The following is a 19,204-nucleotide window of genomic DNA, read 5'->3' as shown; positions in this document are numbered from 1 at the left end:
CTTCTAGCAGGCCTCACAAGTACTAGCAGGCCTCACAAGTAGGCCAACAGTGAATACACGCTACCAAACGAGTCAGTTTTGCGCCGTGCAGCCTAACAAGTCATTTTTGCACAGCGCAGACTGATTGGGCTGTATGGAAACAACCAAACACGCCATGGTTGTTCCTCCAAAACAGAACTGAATCGACGGCAATCACGTTTGGTGGAAGCAGATAGTCAGGGTAGAGGGAGCATGGCAGGATCAGCGTTTGGAGACACTGGGCAATGAATAGAATTCCAGACATGGTCTACCACATATATAAAACTAAAAGAACATGTTATATTCCAAGTGCGCTGTTGCTTCTGTTACCTGACAATATACGACATGTTGGCTAAGCTATTTGAGTCAAATCGTAATGCGGTGAAAGGACGCAGTACGTGAGAATGAGCCACTTCGAATGCCTATATACAAGTATTGAGCCACTTTCCATATCTTGACCCAACTTAGCTAGCACGTGAGGTGAAAAGAAGCGGTATAGACTATTTATACACACAAGAAGCCTCCAAAATCTGACGCCTGCTATCCATGCCTCAGTCAGGCAATGTCTTAGTCGGTTGTTTTTTGGGCCACATATGGTATGCTCTTGGACCTGATTCCTTCAGGAATATCTGGTTTGCACGCATCCCAGAATGGTTTTAGTACTTTCCGTGTCTGCAAATAAATAAAATGAATAGTGTTTATTTTATGATTAAATATAAATAATAACTAGTACAACTCAACAAATAGGCAAAACAGAGATGTGCGGCTGAAAGAAAGTGATTTTAACTTCTTTAAAAAATGGGGAACATGTAATTTAATTCCTTGCACCGAGAACAGAGCATTGGTCATCCATTTGTGCTTCTGTTTTAATTTGGTGCGTGTAACCATACACTGGCATGAAACTTGTACTTCTGTCTAAAATAATTATGCATCATGCATTTACACATTTGATGTTATTTCCAATTTCCAGAATAAAAAAACATTCTAGTTTGCTGGCATACTAAGCAAAGAAGTAAGAAACATCTGAACTGTAAAAGGCTGCATGAAAGCAGAAACACTCCTACTATAATTGATCTATAAGAAATAAGTTCATTTAGCATGTTCTTTCTTAATTGACCTTACTAATACTGACCACACACCACAGCATCCTTTCCTGAAATTTCCCAATTCTTTATGCAGATACTATTTCATATAGTCATGTGAATCACAAGTGCTATTAGGATAAATACCTCTATGATCGCCTCCCAGGTCGTGCTGTATGGCAGAATTGTCCTGTCAAGAGGAATACAACTTTTTTCACCCAGAAGAACCTCGATGCAAGCTGAAACAGATTCTGACAGCGCGTCCAAGTTATATCCACCCTCAAGAACCATTACAAGGCGGTCAAACTTCATGAGCTGAATAGGAGTGAAATGTTAGAAACATAGAGTAAGAACAGAAGAAGCAATAAAAGTATACATCGACATGCTAACCATCTGAAGCAGTGTCGCAAATCCATTCGGGGTCACCTTGCATTGACCTAGGTCGTCACCCTCAGCTGCCAAAGCAATACAGAGCATCTAGTGAACTAACCCAAGGCATCATTCCACCCTCAAATAAAATCCCTGACGCTAACAGTAGGGAAGTATATTGGATTAGTGGCGTGGTTTTAGTGTTCTACAACTGACCTGCGTCAAAACCAGCCGAAATAAGAACAATTTCAGGGTCAAACTCGCTGATAACTGGCATGACCAAATGCTCCCATACAGTAATATAGTCAACATCACGGATGCCATTGTGAGTAAAGCAGATGTTCGCATTGAAGCCCCTACCAACTCCTTCACCAATATGCTCAGTGTTTCCCTCACTTGAGTCAGGGTAGAAACCACCCCCATATCTGTGTACTGAAATGACGAGGACTCGATTGTCTTTGTAAAAGATCTTCTGAGTACCATTTCCATGGTGGATATCCCAATCAAGTATTACAATTTTTTTCATTTGCTGCAAAACCAAAAACAAAAAGATTATGGGTTAGGGACATGTATACAGTTCAGTGACAATCGCGTACATGATGAGTGAACAGCTAGACGAAAAATGGGAGCTAAGATAATGCATACAAATAACAATACAACTGAAAATCAACTAGAAGCTAAGGAATGAACTGAACTGAAATTGTTAATAAGAAAATCTAAATCAGTTCCATCCTATGCTAACATGTGTCACAAACTGGCAAAATAGACAAAAAATCATCCAGAGCAATGATGGCAAAGGGAAAATGAGTGTCCAATCATCCACCACGAAAACCTTCATACCCATCCAGTATGTGCTAGCCTCTACGACCTGACAGTAGCTCTTTTTTTACTTCCTAAACAGTAGCATAATTTGGGGAGGTACTAAGAAACCCCAAATTCTAAAGACTTAGACCTCAAACCCTGTTTTGCATGATATGGTATGCAGACGAGTCTACAATTAAATTCAGCTAACAACAGTGTGCCTAATCTCTGAGAAAAATACATGATCAAACTAACAAAATTCAAGGAAGAAAAATAATTCAGATGGAGCATGTAAAAAGATTGAGGCAGGACAACGACTTAAAAGAATTTGGCGTACAGCTCATAGTCTCTAACTAGTAAGATTAATTCAATACACACCAATACTTACATATTTATTCAGCAGATGCATGGCCCCAACAGCTACGTTGTTCAATAGGCAAAAACCACTCGGTCCACGCAGTCCCGCATGGTGACCAGGTGGTCTTACCAATGCGAAAGCATATTTGTACATGCCCTCCACAGCTAAAGTACAAGCCTGCATAATGAATATACGGATGAGAAAATTACTTAAATTTGTGCATCTCCTCAACATTAGCTCACTCACTGTTAGCATATAGCTCTTTCCATACTATGTTATGTCTGTTGGACTGAACATTAGTACTGAAAGAATAGATCACCCAGAAATGCTGCACCCAGTTTAGACCTTATGGTAGGGAAACATACTGGCCTTACGGATTTGTAAAGAGATGCTTGCATGGTAAAAAAAATTACCTTCACAGACCCACCAGCGGCCAATAGTGCTGCTCTTGTGGAGCCTTGGCTGTAATACATGTCGCCCTTGCTGCAATGTTTAAGCGCCAAATTATCCCTCTGGTTCTGGTTCTTTGTGGCAATTGACACTATGTCTTTCACATGCGTACTTGAGTGAACATCCAGCATGTACTTTACTCCAATCTCATCAGGTTTGAATAGATCACATCTGATACATTAAGGCACAACAAATTTTATCACTGAGAAAAATCGCACACAAACTTTAGATGATGACTGAAATCATACCTATTGATGAGCTTCCCTTTTCTGAGATTCGACATTATACTTATCAATCTTGCTGGGTTCTCATTATGAGTATCTGCTGATTCATGAAGTAGCATATCTTCATCAGTGATTAACGCAACAGTTGAAATTTTCTTCTCCCCCTCAAAAGATTTGCCACGTGCCCCCTTCCAGCTTACGTCACCGAATATCTGCTTGACCTAGCAAAGTTGCAACCAAAATTAAGTTGAATACAAGTGTCTTTTTTCCTTAATTAACACTATTGAATTTGGTCGTGACAATGATATATGATGCAAAAATATATGGCCCATTACTTACTCTGTATTTTCTAAAGGTTACACTCATTTGTAAATATACGAGTTCACACATAAATCACATCTTTCCTAATAACTATTTTCAAAACGAACCTTGGGTAGAGTATGAGAAGACAGTGGACGACTCAGGCTCAGATAGGATGATTGTGCTTTATTCTGAATTTCAGCACCAGCATTCAGGGGCATCTTCCCTTTACAGTTTGTACCAGCAATAATATCTTCGACCTAACAAAATTACCACATAAATTTAGAGAATATTAATTTTTCACACACATAAATTTAGAGAATATTAAATTTTCACACCATAAACTGGATTGTGATTAAATTATTCACTGAAGCAACTATAATACGGGTTAATGAATGCACTTCATCGTGCATTTCAACAGCAGCATTTGGGATTATCTTCTCTCCATCTACAAATATTAATTTTTCACACACATAAATTTAGAGAATATTAAATTTTCACACCATAAACTGGATTGTGATTAAATTATTCACTGAAGCAACTATAAGACGGGTTAATGAATGCACTTCATCATGCATTTCAACAGCAGCATTTGGGATTACCTTCTCTCCATCTACAAGGTTGCTTGTGTAATGTTACCCTTCCCATCTTTGATTAGCAGAGACATCCTTACCTTATTACCCCCGTTGTGTTCGGTATAGTACGATAGAACGGAAATCAGAACGGAAAACATACCCAGTGCCCGACTCTCAAGTTAGAGTTCAGTTGATGCATCTATTGGTTCACATCTAATAAGGTGGCCATATAACTAAAGTTTCAACCCTATTGATTTCAAGTATAGTAGTATACATAGAACAGAAAACAGAAAACAAACCTCTGTTGCTGCTTCATCCTCGTGGCAGTGCTGGCTAGCTGCATCAAGATGAGCTGCACGCGCCGCACGCGCAGGAGTTCGTCGGAGAGATCTCGAGTTGATGGTGGGAATGGCTGTCGAAGCCGCTGGAGACATCAGGGCGCGGGAGGGCGGTGGATCCAGGGTTTTGGCGATCCCGCGCTCAGACTTCCGCCGGGACGACGTCGAGGAGGAAGGCCGCGTCGGGCCGGTGACCGCGGGCGTCGGGGCCGCCCGAGCCGGGGCGGAGGGATGAGGAAGGAGCCGAGCCGGGTCGGGGCCGTCGGGACCGGTTGTCCGCCGGATCCGGCTGCCGTGGGGCGGAGGAGGCCGGCGCCACGGCGGGCGGAGGTGGAACGGCGGAGGAAGGCGGAGCTAGGGTTTCGGGCCCGTGCGCGTCCGCATCCGCGCTCGTCGAACCCCGCGGCGGGATGATCCGTACCTTGAAGTGGCACACCTTTGGAGGAGGTTCATCAGCCATGCCGGAGGAGGCCGGCTCCACGGCGGGCGGCGGTGGAGCGGCGGAGGATGGCGGAGCTGGGGCTCCGGGGCCGTGCGCGTCCGCATCCGCGCTCGTCGAGCCACCCGGCGGGATGAACCGTACCTTTAAGTGGCGCGTCTTTGGAGGAGTATCGTCAGCCATGGCGGGTGCTGTTGCCGCCGCCGCCGCCGCGGCAGGCCCTCTCCGTCGTCGATGGCGGACAGCCGGTGTGCGGTCTCCGGTCCAGATCGACACACGTGGTGGACCGGAAAGGAGGCGGGACCTAGTGAACAGAGACTCGGGACGAAGGGAGACGCAAGTGATCCGCTACAACCTCGCTCGTGTACAGTCTGCGCCGGCAACCCTGAGCCTCACGCCAACTGTTGGGCCGTGTATGATGTGATTCTGGGCCAAAATCACAAAATTACCCTTTTGTGTGACGTTTAGTACTCCCTCGTGCTTCCTCTATCCCCGTGTTTCAACTTTGACCGTAAATTTAACTATCAAGACCGATTGCGGCGGGGGCAAAAATTATATCAGTGAATTCATATTCAAAAGAAGTTTTCAATTATATAATTTTTTCTCCCACCGCAGTTGGTCTCGTTGATTAAATTTATGGTCAAAGTTAGACCTTAGAAAGCGTGGGCGCACAATATTTTGAAATGGAGGGAGTATGAAATGGCCGGCGACTATGGCGTTGCTCAGTGCAGCAGCAACGCCAAGATCCCCTAAAAAACAACGCCAGGAACCATACCGTTGAAAAAAAAATAAGGTTCAGACATGGTCATTTCATGCTAAACTTCTCAAAGGGTCGGATAGGTTCTTTTGGCCGTGATTCCGGTTGTGGAGCGTCCATAGTGATCACAATGCAAGCTCTCTCCAGCATAGATGGGCACCATCCAAGAGTCGATGAACAACAGGAGTCATAGAATAGTGATACGATGAGATGGAATGCAGTAGAACTAGAAACAAGGATGGCAAACCCGCATCCAGGGGACTACGTTCGATGGAATAATTTCTTATAAGTTTTGTGGTGCCTATGCTCTAGTGGTGAATAGGAACCAAGGCGGCATGACAGTTGGAAGCCATGTACGCTTTGTTTGCTCCACAATGGTTATCAATTTTCTTGTGTGTTTCATATCTTGCAATATTTGACATGTGGGCTTTTATAGTTGAGGTTGGCAGACACATTGTACAATCTAATTGGAGGTAACATCACCGGGAGTCATAGAACTTGTGCTCGATATTCAGTTTGGTGCTAAAACTTTAAAAATACAGATTTGTGGTCATCCAACTTGCGTTCTCGTGCAAATACAGTCACGTTGCTCATATTCAGTCAGACGTATCTCATGCTTATGTGGCACGCAAGCATGGTTGTGGCCCACTGTTAGTGACTGAAACAGCTTGGCGCGTTTTTTCCTATGCAGAAGCACCCCTGCTCTGTACTTAATTTATTTAATTGAGCATAAGCCCCTCTATGGGTCCCACTTTGTCAGCATGAGTGAAGGGAGAAAGGAGAATAAAAAGTGCACACGCACAAATTTGAACTCCAGACCTCAGGTACATGCATGCACAAGCAAACCACTACACTGACTACATATTCCTGCCTATAAAGAGGCACGCCTGATTTTATATTAGATGCATTTTTTAGCTAAATTCCCCTTTTTCCTGGGTTCGACCAGTAAAAGCTAGATCCAGGAAAACCTCACCTTTTTTCGCCAAAAATGTTCAACTTAAAAAAAAGTGTCAAAATGTATAATGCATAACCCAAAACATACAAAACGTTGTCGTGAGCGAGAATTTTTTCGACTCCATTCTTTTTGAGAATGGCTAGAAAATTCGGGTTTCAAAATATCTTGGCAGTTCCAGTTTTTTATCGACCAAAATTTCTAAATGAGTTTTGAATTCAAATATTTTAACGTCTAAATATATTTAGTTTATCAAAAACAAAGTGATTCCTGTTACATTGGCCAGCTCGACTCCTCTCTTATATAGAAGTTCGCATGTTTAATTCATTGTTACAGTTCGAGACCATTTTTATAAATGAGCATGAATAAAGAAAAAAATATTTCACAATACAGGGAATATAAACACAGACCTGCCACTAAGCTAACTATGTGATTACTAGTAAATTGCACGTGCTATGCACGTTATACTTCTTAAGTAAATAAGAAAGTGACGTGAATGAGAACTTCTACGGAGTGAACATTTTCTTTTGTTCGGTATGAGACGAACAATCAAGTCTTTTTATATTGTATTACAAATAATATTTAATCATTCGCTCATATTTGTAATCACGTGGGGGTAAGTGTGAGCCTATATTCCTTTTGTGATGTAGGGGGAATGGACACATCTTTTTTGAAAAATCATTACAAGTCCAATGATTCGATTGATGGATAATGTGGTCCGTAGGCAAACTGTCAAATGCATGGTAGTTTGATATCATTTTATCGATCTCACATTTTTGTAATCTATGTATGCTAATATCAACAAGAAAACAAATTGATATGATTAAATAGTCACGTTTTCAGTTTGACAACAACAAAATGGCATGTCTCTACAACAACCGTATTGAGTTATTTTTCTTTGTGCGAGCTATCGTAGGAGTAGTTTATTTACAAAGCTATTGTTGTAGATAATGTCACCGTGTACATTGGTTGAACGGTAGGCCATAATGTCTCCATTTACACATGATCTTGGGAGGTGTATGACCATGTCGGCCTCCCAGCTCACAAGCCCAATTCACGTGTACTAATCGCAGATAGCGGACTTTCTTGTTGACGTGATGTACTTGTCCAGAAGTGTCCAGCGGCTTCAACACAGAAGTTTGCACGCGGGAAGGCATGATGGCGAATCCAATCATTTTCAACCATCCAATCTGTTGAGTAGCGTTCTGATGAGTGGTGGATAGCAATCCTAACTTGCAAATAAGCGGCTTGGATCTATCCAGTGGGAATTTGGTGGGATGCTGCAGTGGACTTCCAAGTTCAAAAAATTATGTGTACTATGTAGTGGTATAGATATGATATTGTATTCATGCAAAAGTTATTATATTTGACATATTTTCTGTCATTTAAATTCAAAATTTTCAGGCGATATCAATTTTTCCGGGGACCACCGAATTTTCTGGGGACCAATCGGTTATCGAAAATTTAGTCCGAGAGAAAAAAAACGTGAATACGAGTAGTTGTCATGGACAATATATAAAATTTGGTGTTTCTCTTTATAGACACCGATAGATACTTAGTGTAGCAGTTAGCTTATGTGCTTCCATGCTCGAGGTTGAGAGATCGCCATCATTTTTTATTATATTTGATGGTTTTATGCGCAATTAAATAAATTGTGAGGGGGTTCTCTATAAAGAAATCGGTCTGCTATGTCACCTAACGCCTTGTGCATTCCCAACCACTGACAGATGGGCCTCCACCAGTCTGGCACGCCATGTGGATAGGCCATGCGGCTGGATACGAGAGGAAGCACCGTATTTGCATGTGGGGACAAGTTATGTGACCACAAATCCGTATTTTAGAAGTTTTAGCACCAAACTGAACATTGAGCGCAAGTTTATGACTCCCGATGATATTACCTCATCTAATTGAGAAGAAGCCGTTCACTATGCCGCATTGTTGGTTGGAATTGGAAGGGAGACCCAAGTGGGCAACCCTCTTTTAAGATCTCAAGAACCCTGAAAAGAAGAAGGAAACAATGATGGCTCAAGCCCCCACCAATATATTGGGTTGGATGAAGAGGATGAAACAAGTCGAGCGGTAACCAGACTTGGGACCGAATCGGAGAGAAATGGGATCATGATGAGGAAGAAGTGAGAGAAAAATAGGGTCGCGAGTGACGGAGTGGCGAGCAAAATGCCGACCACATGGAAAGAACTCCTTCCCGACAAAGGCGTCAAATTGAAAAAAAAAAGGATACAAGCTCTACTTGCATGTTCAAAGGGATAAGATGGAGTCGATAGGAAGAGGTTCGAGAGAAGATGAAGGCATGGGAGCATATAGAGCTTCAGAAGGCAAGGGCGAGGGGGGCATTGAGATTGATAGAGAGAAGGTGAGGCTTGCGAGGATCACCGACGAGTCAAGGATCATGTTAGCCTACACTAGTCTTATGGATGACAAGGCCAAGATGTTCTTCACCAACATGCACAAAGACATCAACGAGCGCAACAAAAGCGCTTGATTCATTTGTTTTATCGGTTATCTTTGCATTGTTGAATTTTATTTGTCGTGGATCATGTTGGCTTGTTTGAATTGTTTAATTGTTGTGCTATATTTTTTGTGGAATGATTTACACACATTCTTCGCATGGATTTGGTGGTGCAGAGCACCCTACAGACATCACCATCAACCCCACAAGCTCCAAATGGATCAATGACTAGAGCTCGTGCACGTGCCATAGACTGAGGTAATTCTCTCCTACTTGAGCTCCCTATAGATTTGGATGAGACTTGGCTACTACCTCAAAGTGGAACTCTATGTGTGATTAGGTACGATGAAGACCACCACGGAGAAGCGAGGAAGTAACGCCAGGTCCACGAGAAGGAGCAAGAAGGAGGCATCGAAGAAGATGCCCAGAGACTGAAGACGAGTAGAAGCTCTCTTTGCATACCCCGTGCCCACAGAGCCCTGCACCCCCGTGCGCACGGACTAACCCAGAAATTCTCTAGACATCCCGTGCGCATGGGGTCCCTCGCTAACTCTCTGGACACCCCGTTCCCACACCCCCTTTACCCCGTGCGCATGTGCTTGCATGCGAGCAGTGACCGGGAAACTTCCTCCCTTGCCTCTAGCACCTATATATTTCGCAACTCTCCCATTTTCTAGGGTTAGCAAAGCAAAACTAGATCTTGAGAGAGTTTTGCTCATCTTATCTTGTCCTAGAGGATCAACACCTCCTAAGGAGAAGAATCCCCTTTTGGATTACCAAGACCTCCATATCCTTTGGATTTGAGAAGACTATATCCCAAGACCATCTCTCTTAGAGATTTGGGAAGAACCCTACCTATTGCCTGTGGAGTGATTTTGAGGGGAACATGAAGCATCACCTAGCCAATTGGGGGATGATTTGCATGAAAAGGGAGTATGGGAGTTTAGGGATCCCAAACCTTAAAGAAGTGAATATGAGTCTCCTAGGCTCTTGGATTAAGAGATATATCCAGGGGGGTGGGAAACTCCGGAAACAAGTAATTGATGGCAAATACTCAAATACCTCCCCAAACATCTTCATGAGCTCCTCCACCAATGCTTCCACCTTCTGAAAAGGGGTCACATCTAATCAAAGCCATCAAATTTGGTTATAGATGGATGGTGGGGGATGGGATTAAATTAGGTTTTGGGAATATACTTGCATTGGTACAACTCCCCTTGATGTGCAATACTGGTATCTTTACCTCATTTGCATGGAGAAGAATGTTAGTAGCAAAACTGTGTGGGATGGGGACAACCTTAAAAGTACCTTTTGGAAGTCCTTTACTCCCCAGGTGATGGAGAAGTGGTATGAATTGGTAGAAATAGGTAAGAGCATTACTTTCTCTGGTGATTCAAATGCCTTGATCTGGCGTTTGGAGAAGAATGGTGTTTATTCTACTAGCGCTTTCTATTCGGTTATTAATTTCCAGAGTGTGCAACCAGTTTACATTCCTGCGGTTTGGAAGCTGTCTAGTTTACATTCCTGCAGTTTGGAAGCTGTCTGTCCCTCTCATATTTTTCTCTGGCTGCTAGGACATAATAAATTAATGACTAAAAACAATTGCTCAAAAGACATATAGACAAAGGTAGAGAATGTCTCTTTTGTGCCTGTGATGAAAACATCACCCATTTATTCTTTAATTGTGTGGTTTCCTCTGCTATCTGGGAGGTTGTGCAAAGTTAATTCAAAAAGGCAGTGGGCGCCAATTATGAGTCAGTAGCTAGACTGTGGGTTTCTAACAAGAACTTCTCAAAAAGGGTAAGATTGGATATTTTGGCCGTGATTCTGATTCTGGAGCTGTACCATATCGGCAACATCTCCATTCTACTAGTTGAAATGACGTACAGGTCAAAATGTCCTAAGGATAGCACGGCGAACCCAACATAGGCTCTGTAAGACTGTAACAGACCACACACTAATCCCATTTCAGGCGCATGGGCATGGCACTATATAAAACCCAACTTAGGGCCTCTTTGATTCTTAGGATTTTGACAACGTAGGAATTGAAAAAGTATAGGATTGGAGTGGCATGCCCACTTAAATCCTATAGGATTAGCAATGAGGGTCTCTTTAATTCTTAGGATTTTAACAACGTAGGAATTGGAAAAGTATAGGATTGAAGTGGCATGCCCACTTGAATCCTATAGGATTAGCAATGAGTGTTTGACTGCACAGGAAAAACAAAGGAATTGTAAAAAGAGGTTAGAGTGGATGTTAGATTTCCTATGAAATGTAGTACAAAAGATTTCATAGAAAAAATTCTTATGGATTCAATCCTATGAATCAAAGGAGCAACATAGAAAAAAATCCTAAGGATTTCAATCCTTCAAAAATCCTATAAAATTCCTTTGAATCAAAGGAGCCCCGAGTGTTTGACTGCACAGGAAAAACAAAGGAATTGTAAAAAGAGGTTGGAGTGGATGTTAGATTTCCTATGAAATGTAGTACAAAAGATTCCATAGGAAAAATTCTTATGGGATTCAATCCTATGAATCAAAGGAGCAACATAGAAAAAAATCCTAAGGATTTCAATCCTTCAGAAATCCTATAAAATTCCTTTGAATCAAAGGAGCCTTTAGGTTACGTCCAGGTATGCTGTGTACCAAAACCTTTTGGAGTCAGTTACCAAAGGTTGCATCATGGATTGACAGCAACTGAATCATGATCCAGGTGTGCTGTGCTGTGTGCCAAACCTTTTGGAGTCAGTTAGCAAAAGTTGCATCATGGGATTGACAGCAACCTCTGCAGCTTCCTCACATAGGATATTGCTACAGGTGAGCTGCGAAAATGAGCAACAGCAAATCTGCCAATAATATGACCTTAGCTTATCAACAGGTTCATATCCATCCGATGAGGACTGATACAACAACACCAAGGATCTTCGCAAGATTCTTTACAATTAGAATAGCGTGCCGCCAACCAAAAGAGGCCGGCCCAGTGCCAGCGCCCAGCCAATTGCGCTCGAAACCTAGATAATAAGGTTGACGCGGAGTTTGTTCCGTCTCGAACTCTCTTCTGGCTCCAGTGGTAAAACTCGGGTGATTTCGCCGTCGAGCTCAAGTACGCCGTCAACACGCGGTTCGCCCGTAGCAGATTGAGGCGATGTACAGGTTCTTCGCCCACTTTTCCTGAAAATTTTCAGTTCCGAGGGTTGGGTTAGGTAAAGGCACTAATCAACACATGGTGGACAAAAATGCACGAGGTACCTTCACGTGGTTACTGGGGAAGGCAGAAGTTCGAAGGGTTTCCTGGGTCTCGTCCAGTGGCTTCCTCTTTGGTATGCTCAAGATAAAAGCAGCTTGGTCAGGTGTGCCTGCGGATGAAGTTATTCTGTAACCACTCTCCCATCGCCGATGGAGTCCTTCACTTGGATACAGAAAATCCAACTCTACAACCTGCAGGTTGCAACACAGATTCAGTTTCATCACTGGTCGGTCATGTGGCAACACCACACTGGCCACACCTTATGACCTATATGTAAGAAAATTCAGACTTGGCACAACTCTACATAATTACTCATCAAAACGGTACAGAACCCAGTTCTCCAAGGTTAACTGAAGCCAACCTTGAAGAGCAGCATATGCTTTTACAGTTACATATTTTACATGCAATGCTCAAATTGCTGGTTGTCAGATGTGAACCATCTAAATTTTCAAAAGAGTTTAGCTTGCAGAGATCTACAGAACTGAAAAGTAGACATATGTTAAGTATTGTTTTTCCTCTTTTTTATAACATATGCAGTCGTCAAATGTATGTTTAAACACATGAGAAATTATATACGTGAGGGACCACCAAATTCATGAAAATTATATTTTCAAATAATTTATCACAAAGAAGTACAGCATGTGTTTTGACCTGGTCAGAGTAGCCCGCATTCCTCGACATGACAACTCCCCAACGGTTCCCAGCAGTACCCATGGATGTTACATGAAAACCTTCTTTCCACTTTTTATTAATCCACTTATAAGGAAAAGATTCACTGACTTTGTATGACTGCTGTGTGTATGGAGTTCCTGTAATGATATCGAAGATCAGATTACATGTATAAATCACGGAAAAGGGAACAGCGGGCTATACAAAACATCAAGGATCTAGACAGTAGACAGATGCTGATAATTTGTTTAACTTCGTATGTAAATATTAAAAACAGAAAACTAGTAAAAATGTTTGCTCAGCGCTAGTTTATCAGAACAGTGACCAAGGACAGACTGATGTATCCTGTACCAACAATGCTGTGGCAACCTTGGTGGCTTGGAGGTTCTGCTAAATGTTAGTTTCCAGATAACTGCTCATTTTTAAAAGGGAACGACTGCACATACGATAAAATCAGGTATAAATTTGGTACAGATGATCTAATATAGTAATTTTCCTCACTCTGATCACAAGTTATGTGCTCAAACATTTATGTGATACATCAGTAAAAGCATACTAGTTCGTGTTATACGTATAGCAGTTCTCTCTCAAACGTGCGATCTTCACCAAAGGGAGTAGTTTCAACAAATGAGCAGCTGTCAAGAAAGAACAGGTAATTTACAAACCTTTGGACATCACAACCAATGAGCTTCCATTGGTTGCTCCAGCTATTGCTGTTATATAGAAGTTCTTTTCCCATTGCTCCATAATCCAATCCTATATAAAAAGTCATAAACAATATAGCATCAAGATTCTGGATTATCAAAATTCCAACTAGCGAGGACAGAGACCGTGGCGCACCTTGTGCAGGAAAATTTGTGAAAGCTCATACACTTGAGAACCAAACCCGGTCCCAGCGTCCATTATGAGAGCCCAAAAATTTGCTGAAGAAGCTACGCAACTAATGTACAAGCCATCTTCATTGCCTTTTTCAATATGCTGGTGCAACCTTGAATCGGCTACATTGTAGTGGTATCTGTAAAAAGGACAAATAACCAATACATCAATTTACGAAGGATGATAAATAATTGACCAATAAATATCTCAGGCTCAAGAAAGCAAGAGTAACCAAACAGGAGCTTCACAAGCTTAAATCATAATAAACACAAACCAAGCCCCTTCCATCACTAGAGCTACCATGAATGGTTCAGTTACAAAAATCAATAATAGTGTAATTCGAATCGCAGCTTTTACAAGGTAAATGACACTTCAAAGTGTGAGTTCACACTAAGAACGATCGCATGTTCAACATGAATCACCACAGCACAGTTGACTGCTGACTATGTGTCAGGAAGAGAGAGGGGAGGGTGTACTAGGCTAAGTTTGGCCAATAATGTGTGCAAGAGACAACTTATGTCAGTTTAAATGGTACCTGAATCACTAGAACAGGCCAATTTTTCAAGGGCAAGGAAATGAGAATTCATAGAAGAAATAATGTCTGGGCAAGCAGACATAAGAATGAAGAACTCTGCACTAAATTCATATTTTAAGACAATTACCGCTGCTTCATAGGCCGCCTAGCATTATAAACCGAAATCCATTGAGTTGCTGGGCTCCCCAACCGAACTTTCTTCTTAGGCTGTTCCTCTTCTTCAAGATTTACAACCATTCTTCCACGTTTCTGCCCAACCTACAATACATAAAACAGATGCATGATCAATTTTAATACAAAAAAAACGACGGAGCATAGGTACAGCAGAACAAACCTTTAGAGCACCATCAATTCTGATGGGTCTTGAAGCAGGCACTTCAATCAGACTATCAAAGAGAGAAATAAGTTTTGCATAATTTGGCTCTTCATCAAATTTCATATTAGTGACCATCTCAAGAAAATGTTTGAATGGAGGTGGACAGAAGCAACTCAGAACATCCGCAGAGGTAGCCATCTTCTTCTTACAAACAAGAAAGCTCTTGTTGTCTCCCTGCATTAATAAGCAATTAACATTAAAATGGGTTCAAGAGCAAACAGTAAATTATTAGTCAAACTCTTATGAGCGCATCTAAGGCTACCTGAAAGCCTTGCCAAGGTAATCTTCCTCTTATTAAAAAAATAAGGGTGTACGCTAGTGACTCCAAATCATCCCTTCTACTGCCTGTACGGCCTAAATGAGCATGGACACTAGCATATCTAATTGTTCCCCTGGAAATCATAAAAGGAAATAGGTTAGTTAATAGGTGAATAATTTTTAGTTTTGTACATAAAGAATATAGTATAGAACCAACCTAAAGATGTCTGGCCTCTGGTCATATTCAACATGCTGACTGGATGATGCTTTTTTCCACTTGGATGCTGCATAATTTAGATATTAACAGAACCACATGAAAAAGGTTATAGTGGCGCATAAAATGTGTCAAACCATCAACATCCTATTATGTAGCGATTCTTATGACTGAAGGCCACAGCTCACTGAAAATATGAAACTGGACATCTACATATAAAGATGAAACTGTCTTAAACAAGAACATACCTAAACCAAGATCAATTAGGAAAAGCTTCTTCTCATCAGGTGATCCAGGTTGACCAAGCAAAAAGTTTTCTGGCTTTACATCTCCATGGACAAAGCTGACAATAATAGGAAGCAGAAGAAGTGTTAATACCAACAAAGGATAGGAAAATGATGTCCATGGACTCCAGGATCATTGACAGAGACACATGGCTGTAGAAAATTACCCTTTGGAATGAAGCTTCTCAAGGATTGATATGGACTCAACGGCAATGCAAGCAACCATATGAGAAGACATCCTGTTTGGGATATTGGTGCTTTCAGCAAGGAGTAAGAAAAACATGCTGACAGGGTGAAAAGATTAGTAAGATACTCACGCCTGTCCCATTGAATTCCAAACATCCCAGAGGCTAGGACCCAGCATATCCATTACCTGAAATTTTGAAATGCAGGTTGAATTGACTATGAAGGATCATATTAAGAGGCAGTCTGGAGTTGCATAACTATAGTTGAACTCACAAGAATGTAGTAGTCTCCCTGGCGACCCTTGTAGTGGACTGATGGTATGCCATAACAACCATTGAGAGACCTGTCACAGAAAGTTTAGCATGCCATGCTCCACAGAAAATAACATAAATGTAAAAAGGGTGGATTATGTATAGTTCTTACTGATAAACCTGCCACTCAAACGGGGGGCCATAACTACATCCTTTGCTTCTTCGATGTTCAAGTTTGAGTGCAACCTAAAGCATATTAATCCATATAAGATTCAACTAGATCAAGGAGGACTCTAGTGTCCAACTGAGGCAGGTGAGAAAAGAAACCTCGTATGCATCTGGGCCCGTACGAGAAGCCCCACCAGTTATTCTTCTGCCAACATAGACCTGGCCAAATCCACCTTTACCCAACTTCCTATCAGTTATATATTCTGGAGAACCACCAACTTGAACCTGCAATAGTTAGATGTAACATTCAGATTTTTAGGAGCTTATATCATGTAAACAGAACTCTACTATACAAAACTGTATTGGTGGATCAGTAATAATATGACCACGAGAGCAAACTAAGCAGCACTAGAGAAAATGAGAAGCCTATTTTGGTCATTACATTATGGGAAAAGGAAACCCCATATATATGTACTATTCACAGCAAATTCATCAAATTAGGGAACTAAGGAAATGTGTGTCACTCTGCTATAATTAGCAATGACCGGTGGAAGACAAACATGCGGTGCTTTTCCCAGAGAGAGGGAGAAAGGAAGAGTATGAAAATTGATTTGGGTTTGCAGCCAAAACAACAATATTTCTGTATTTATGTTGATGTGAAATTAGTTTCTTCTTTTTAACTCCAACTGGCTTCTATTTCAATATCTTATTAGATGTTTGCTTTCTGCTACAAAACAAAACTACCATAATACAGCCACTCAGTCTTGACTACTCTCATGGAAGTATAAACACGATCTCTGATGCACATGCTTAGCTTTTCGCCGCATTCATTCTTTAGATGAACAACAATCAATTATTACTTATTACATCATGAGAAATTTTCTAGAAGGACACACTACTTGCCAAAGGAGAGATAGATAGGTATGCATGATACAACAAAAGAACAATGCATTTCCACATGATGGTACAAATATTACCAAACAAAGTTAACATCATTAGCAAGTAACATAACAAACATAGAGGAATGGGAAGAAATACTTGCACAATCAGTGTAGAAATAGGATAGCCGACGTAAACAAGTGCACGGGAAAAACAGGAAGTCATACCCTCTCAGGCACTGGCGTCGTCGTGGCTTCATCTTCCGCCGCTGCAAGTCTATCACCACTTGCACCTTCCATTTTGAAGTTGGCGGCCCTGTCAGCTACCTTGTTCAAACCAAGGTCCTGCTGGGCGGTGGCTGCAACTGCCTCTCCAACGATAGCTTCAGGGATGTCCTCGAAAGGCTGGTCAGTCAGATCAATAGCCTCGACCCTCTTTCCTCTAGCCTTTGGGGCTGGCCTTCCTCTTCCCGCGGCAGCTGCTTTCTTGTTGCCTCTGCCAGCCGCACCACCACCACCACGCCTCCCACCCCTCCCCCGGGGAGCTGGCAACACGGGAGCGGCTACCTGATCTGCAGCCTGGACGTCTTCAAGCCTGCTGGACCTCAGACAAGCTCTCCGAACACCACTTCGCAGCTCTGGCATTATCCGTCCATGCAACCCGGCCTGCCGTTACACCCCTCGGCGCTCCTGGCAATCTCCCCATGCACAAGAAACCAAACACAAAACAATGAATACAGGTAAAAGGAAACGGTGACAGGCAACCATACATATACACACGTAAAAATCTCAGCTCACAACTCGCTCCTTCACCATGCCTATGCAAACCAAACATGAGCAGCCGAGACAGACAGACAGATAGACAAACATCTGGGGAGGAATCAACGCAGGGGCTTGAGGCACTCCTAAAGACATGACTTGCGTTCCTAGCACCGCAGCCCTCTAGCCGGAATCGAATGCCACCACAGCCGCAAAAGGGAGCCGGGCGGGCATCTCCATCGCCCGATGCCTCCTCCCCCACAAGGGGATCTCCACCCACGGCGGAGAAAAATCCCGCCTTTGCAGCGGGGCTCCGGCCAATCGGGCGCCAAATCGGGCCCAGACGAGCCGCGGGCCGCCAATCCCACGCGGACCACGCATCGCTCCTAAATCCAACAAACAGCACGCGCCGTACGCGCCGTCCTAACCACGAGCCTAACACACAAAAGCCGCGCGCGAATCGGCCGCCGGAGGACGCATCGGGCCGGAGGGACCGCATCGGATCGCGGCCGGGAGCCCGCCGCGCGGCCCGATCGCGAGGAACGGCGCCGGCCGCCGCCGCCGGATTGGGAAAACCGGATAACCGTGCGAAATGGGGGAGGGGACGGCGGGAGGCTTACATCGGGGACGCCGGCGACGGACGGACGGAGGGGCGGTCGGCGGATGCGTCGGATGCGGATGCGCCGGCGGCGGCGCCTCGGGGGCCGTGCGGAGGGGAGGGAGGATGGGGCGCGCGACCGGGGGCCAGGAATTGTGGGGGGAGCGCTCCCGTCTCGGGCCTTTGTCCTGGAGGGTGTAGGTTGGGGGTGGTGGTGCTGGTGCTCGGTGTGCCGCAGCAGCTGACGCAGCTGGGGGTGGGGCCCGCAGCGGTCGCCGACGGGTGGGCCCGGGTGGCAGGGAGGGGGTGGGGGAGTGGGGGGCACCTGGCTGGACCTGGGAATGGCGTCGTTGCATGCGGGGGTGGATACAGCCTGCGCGCACCGCGGAGGTCTACACAGCATTTCGCCCGAGGTTTAAATTTACGGGGAGGGGGGGACGGCGGACGGATTTGCGTGGGCGGATTTTTAACGACTTTCTGGAAATGTTACGGGCACGTAGGAAGCGGTGAATTTCCGTGTGAATTTGAATGGATCCTTGGTTACTCCCTTCGTCTCAAAATAAATGACTCAACTTTACACTAACTTTGGAACGGAGGTGAGTACGTACCATGCAAGGAAGTGTGCAAACGTTTTTTCCTATGAATTTGAACCGGTGTCCTTGTGTTTTGGCTTTCTGCCGTTCTCTGTATCATGTTTCAGCGGGCAAAACTAAAGGAAGTGTAGAAGAAGGGGAAAAAAACTCGTCAAAACATGTTCAAAATGGGTAATATTTGAA

At 43.4% G+C, this 19,204-nt stretch overlaps 2 protein-coding genes across 3 annotated transcripts; both read right to left on the bottom strand.

Moving 5' to 3' along the window:
* Positions 1-298: 298 nt before the first annotated feature.
* LOC125510877 (histone deacetylase 5) lies at positions 299-5,276 on the bottom strand. Its single transcript, XM_048676156.2, has 9 exons — positions 4,477-5,276; positions 3,731-3,862; positions 3,327-3,523; positions 3,042-3,249; positions 2,659-2,805; positions 1,686-1,998; positions 1,491-1,555; positions 1,248-1,415; positions 299-690 (listed from the first exon to the last, which is right to left on the bottom strand). Exons 1-9 carry the CDS (start codon positions 4,609-4,611, stop codon positions 586-588), a joined length of 1,470 nt encoding a protein of 489 aa, XP_048532113.1. The 5' UTR covers positions 4,612-5,276; the 3' UTR covers positions 299-585.
* Positions 5,277-11,976: 6,700 nt separating this feature from the next.
* LOC125510876 (casein kinase 1-like protein HD16) lies at positions 11,977-18,646 on the bottom strand. 2 transcript variants are annotated; one of them, XM_087521951.1, is made up of 17 exons: positions 18,451-18,646; positions 17,300-17,761; positions 16,353-16,478; positions 16,198-16,271; positions 16,048-16,117; positions 15,906-15,961; positions 15,756-15,827; positions 15,553-15,647; positions 15,308-15,374; positions 15,095-15,224; positions 14,791-15,006; positions 14,584-14,714; positions 13,886-14,060; positions 13,711-13,801; positions 13,028-13,185; positions 12,379-12,567; positions 11,977-12,300 (listed from the first exon to the last, which is right to left on the bottom strand). In XM_087521951.1, exons 2-17 carry the CDS (start codon positions 17,714-17,716, stop codon positions 12,241-12,243), a joined length of 2,127 nt encoding a protein of 708 aa, XP_087378077.1. In that variant the 5' UTR covers positions 17,717-17,761; positions 18,451-18,646; the 3' UTR covers positions 11,977-12,240. The 2 variants fall into 2 exon arrangements, with proteins under 2 accessions (XP_087378077.1, XP_048532112.1); XM_048676155.2 differs by having other exon boundaries at positions 17,300-17,769; positions 18,451-18,626.
* Between the last annotated feature and the right edge of the window lie 558 nt (positions 18,647-19,204).

Source organism: Triticum urartu, chromosome 5A (assembly GCF_056163025.1).
Source record: "Triticum urartu cultivar PI428250 chromosome 5A, HENAU_Tu73, whole genome shotgun sequence".
Classification (NCBI taxonomy): Eukaryota; Viridiplantae; Streptophyta; class Magnoliopsida; order Poales; family Poaceae; genus Triticum; species Triticum urartu.
This window is presented reverse-complemented; position numbering and strand designations above follow the sequence as displayed.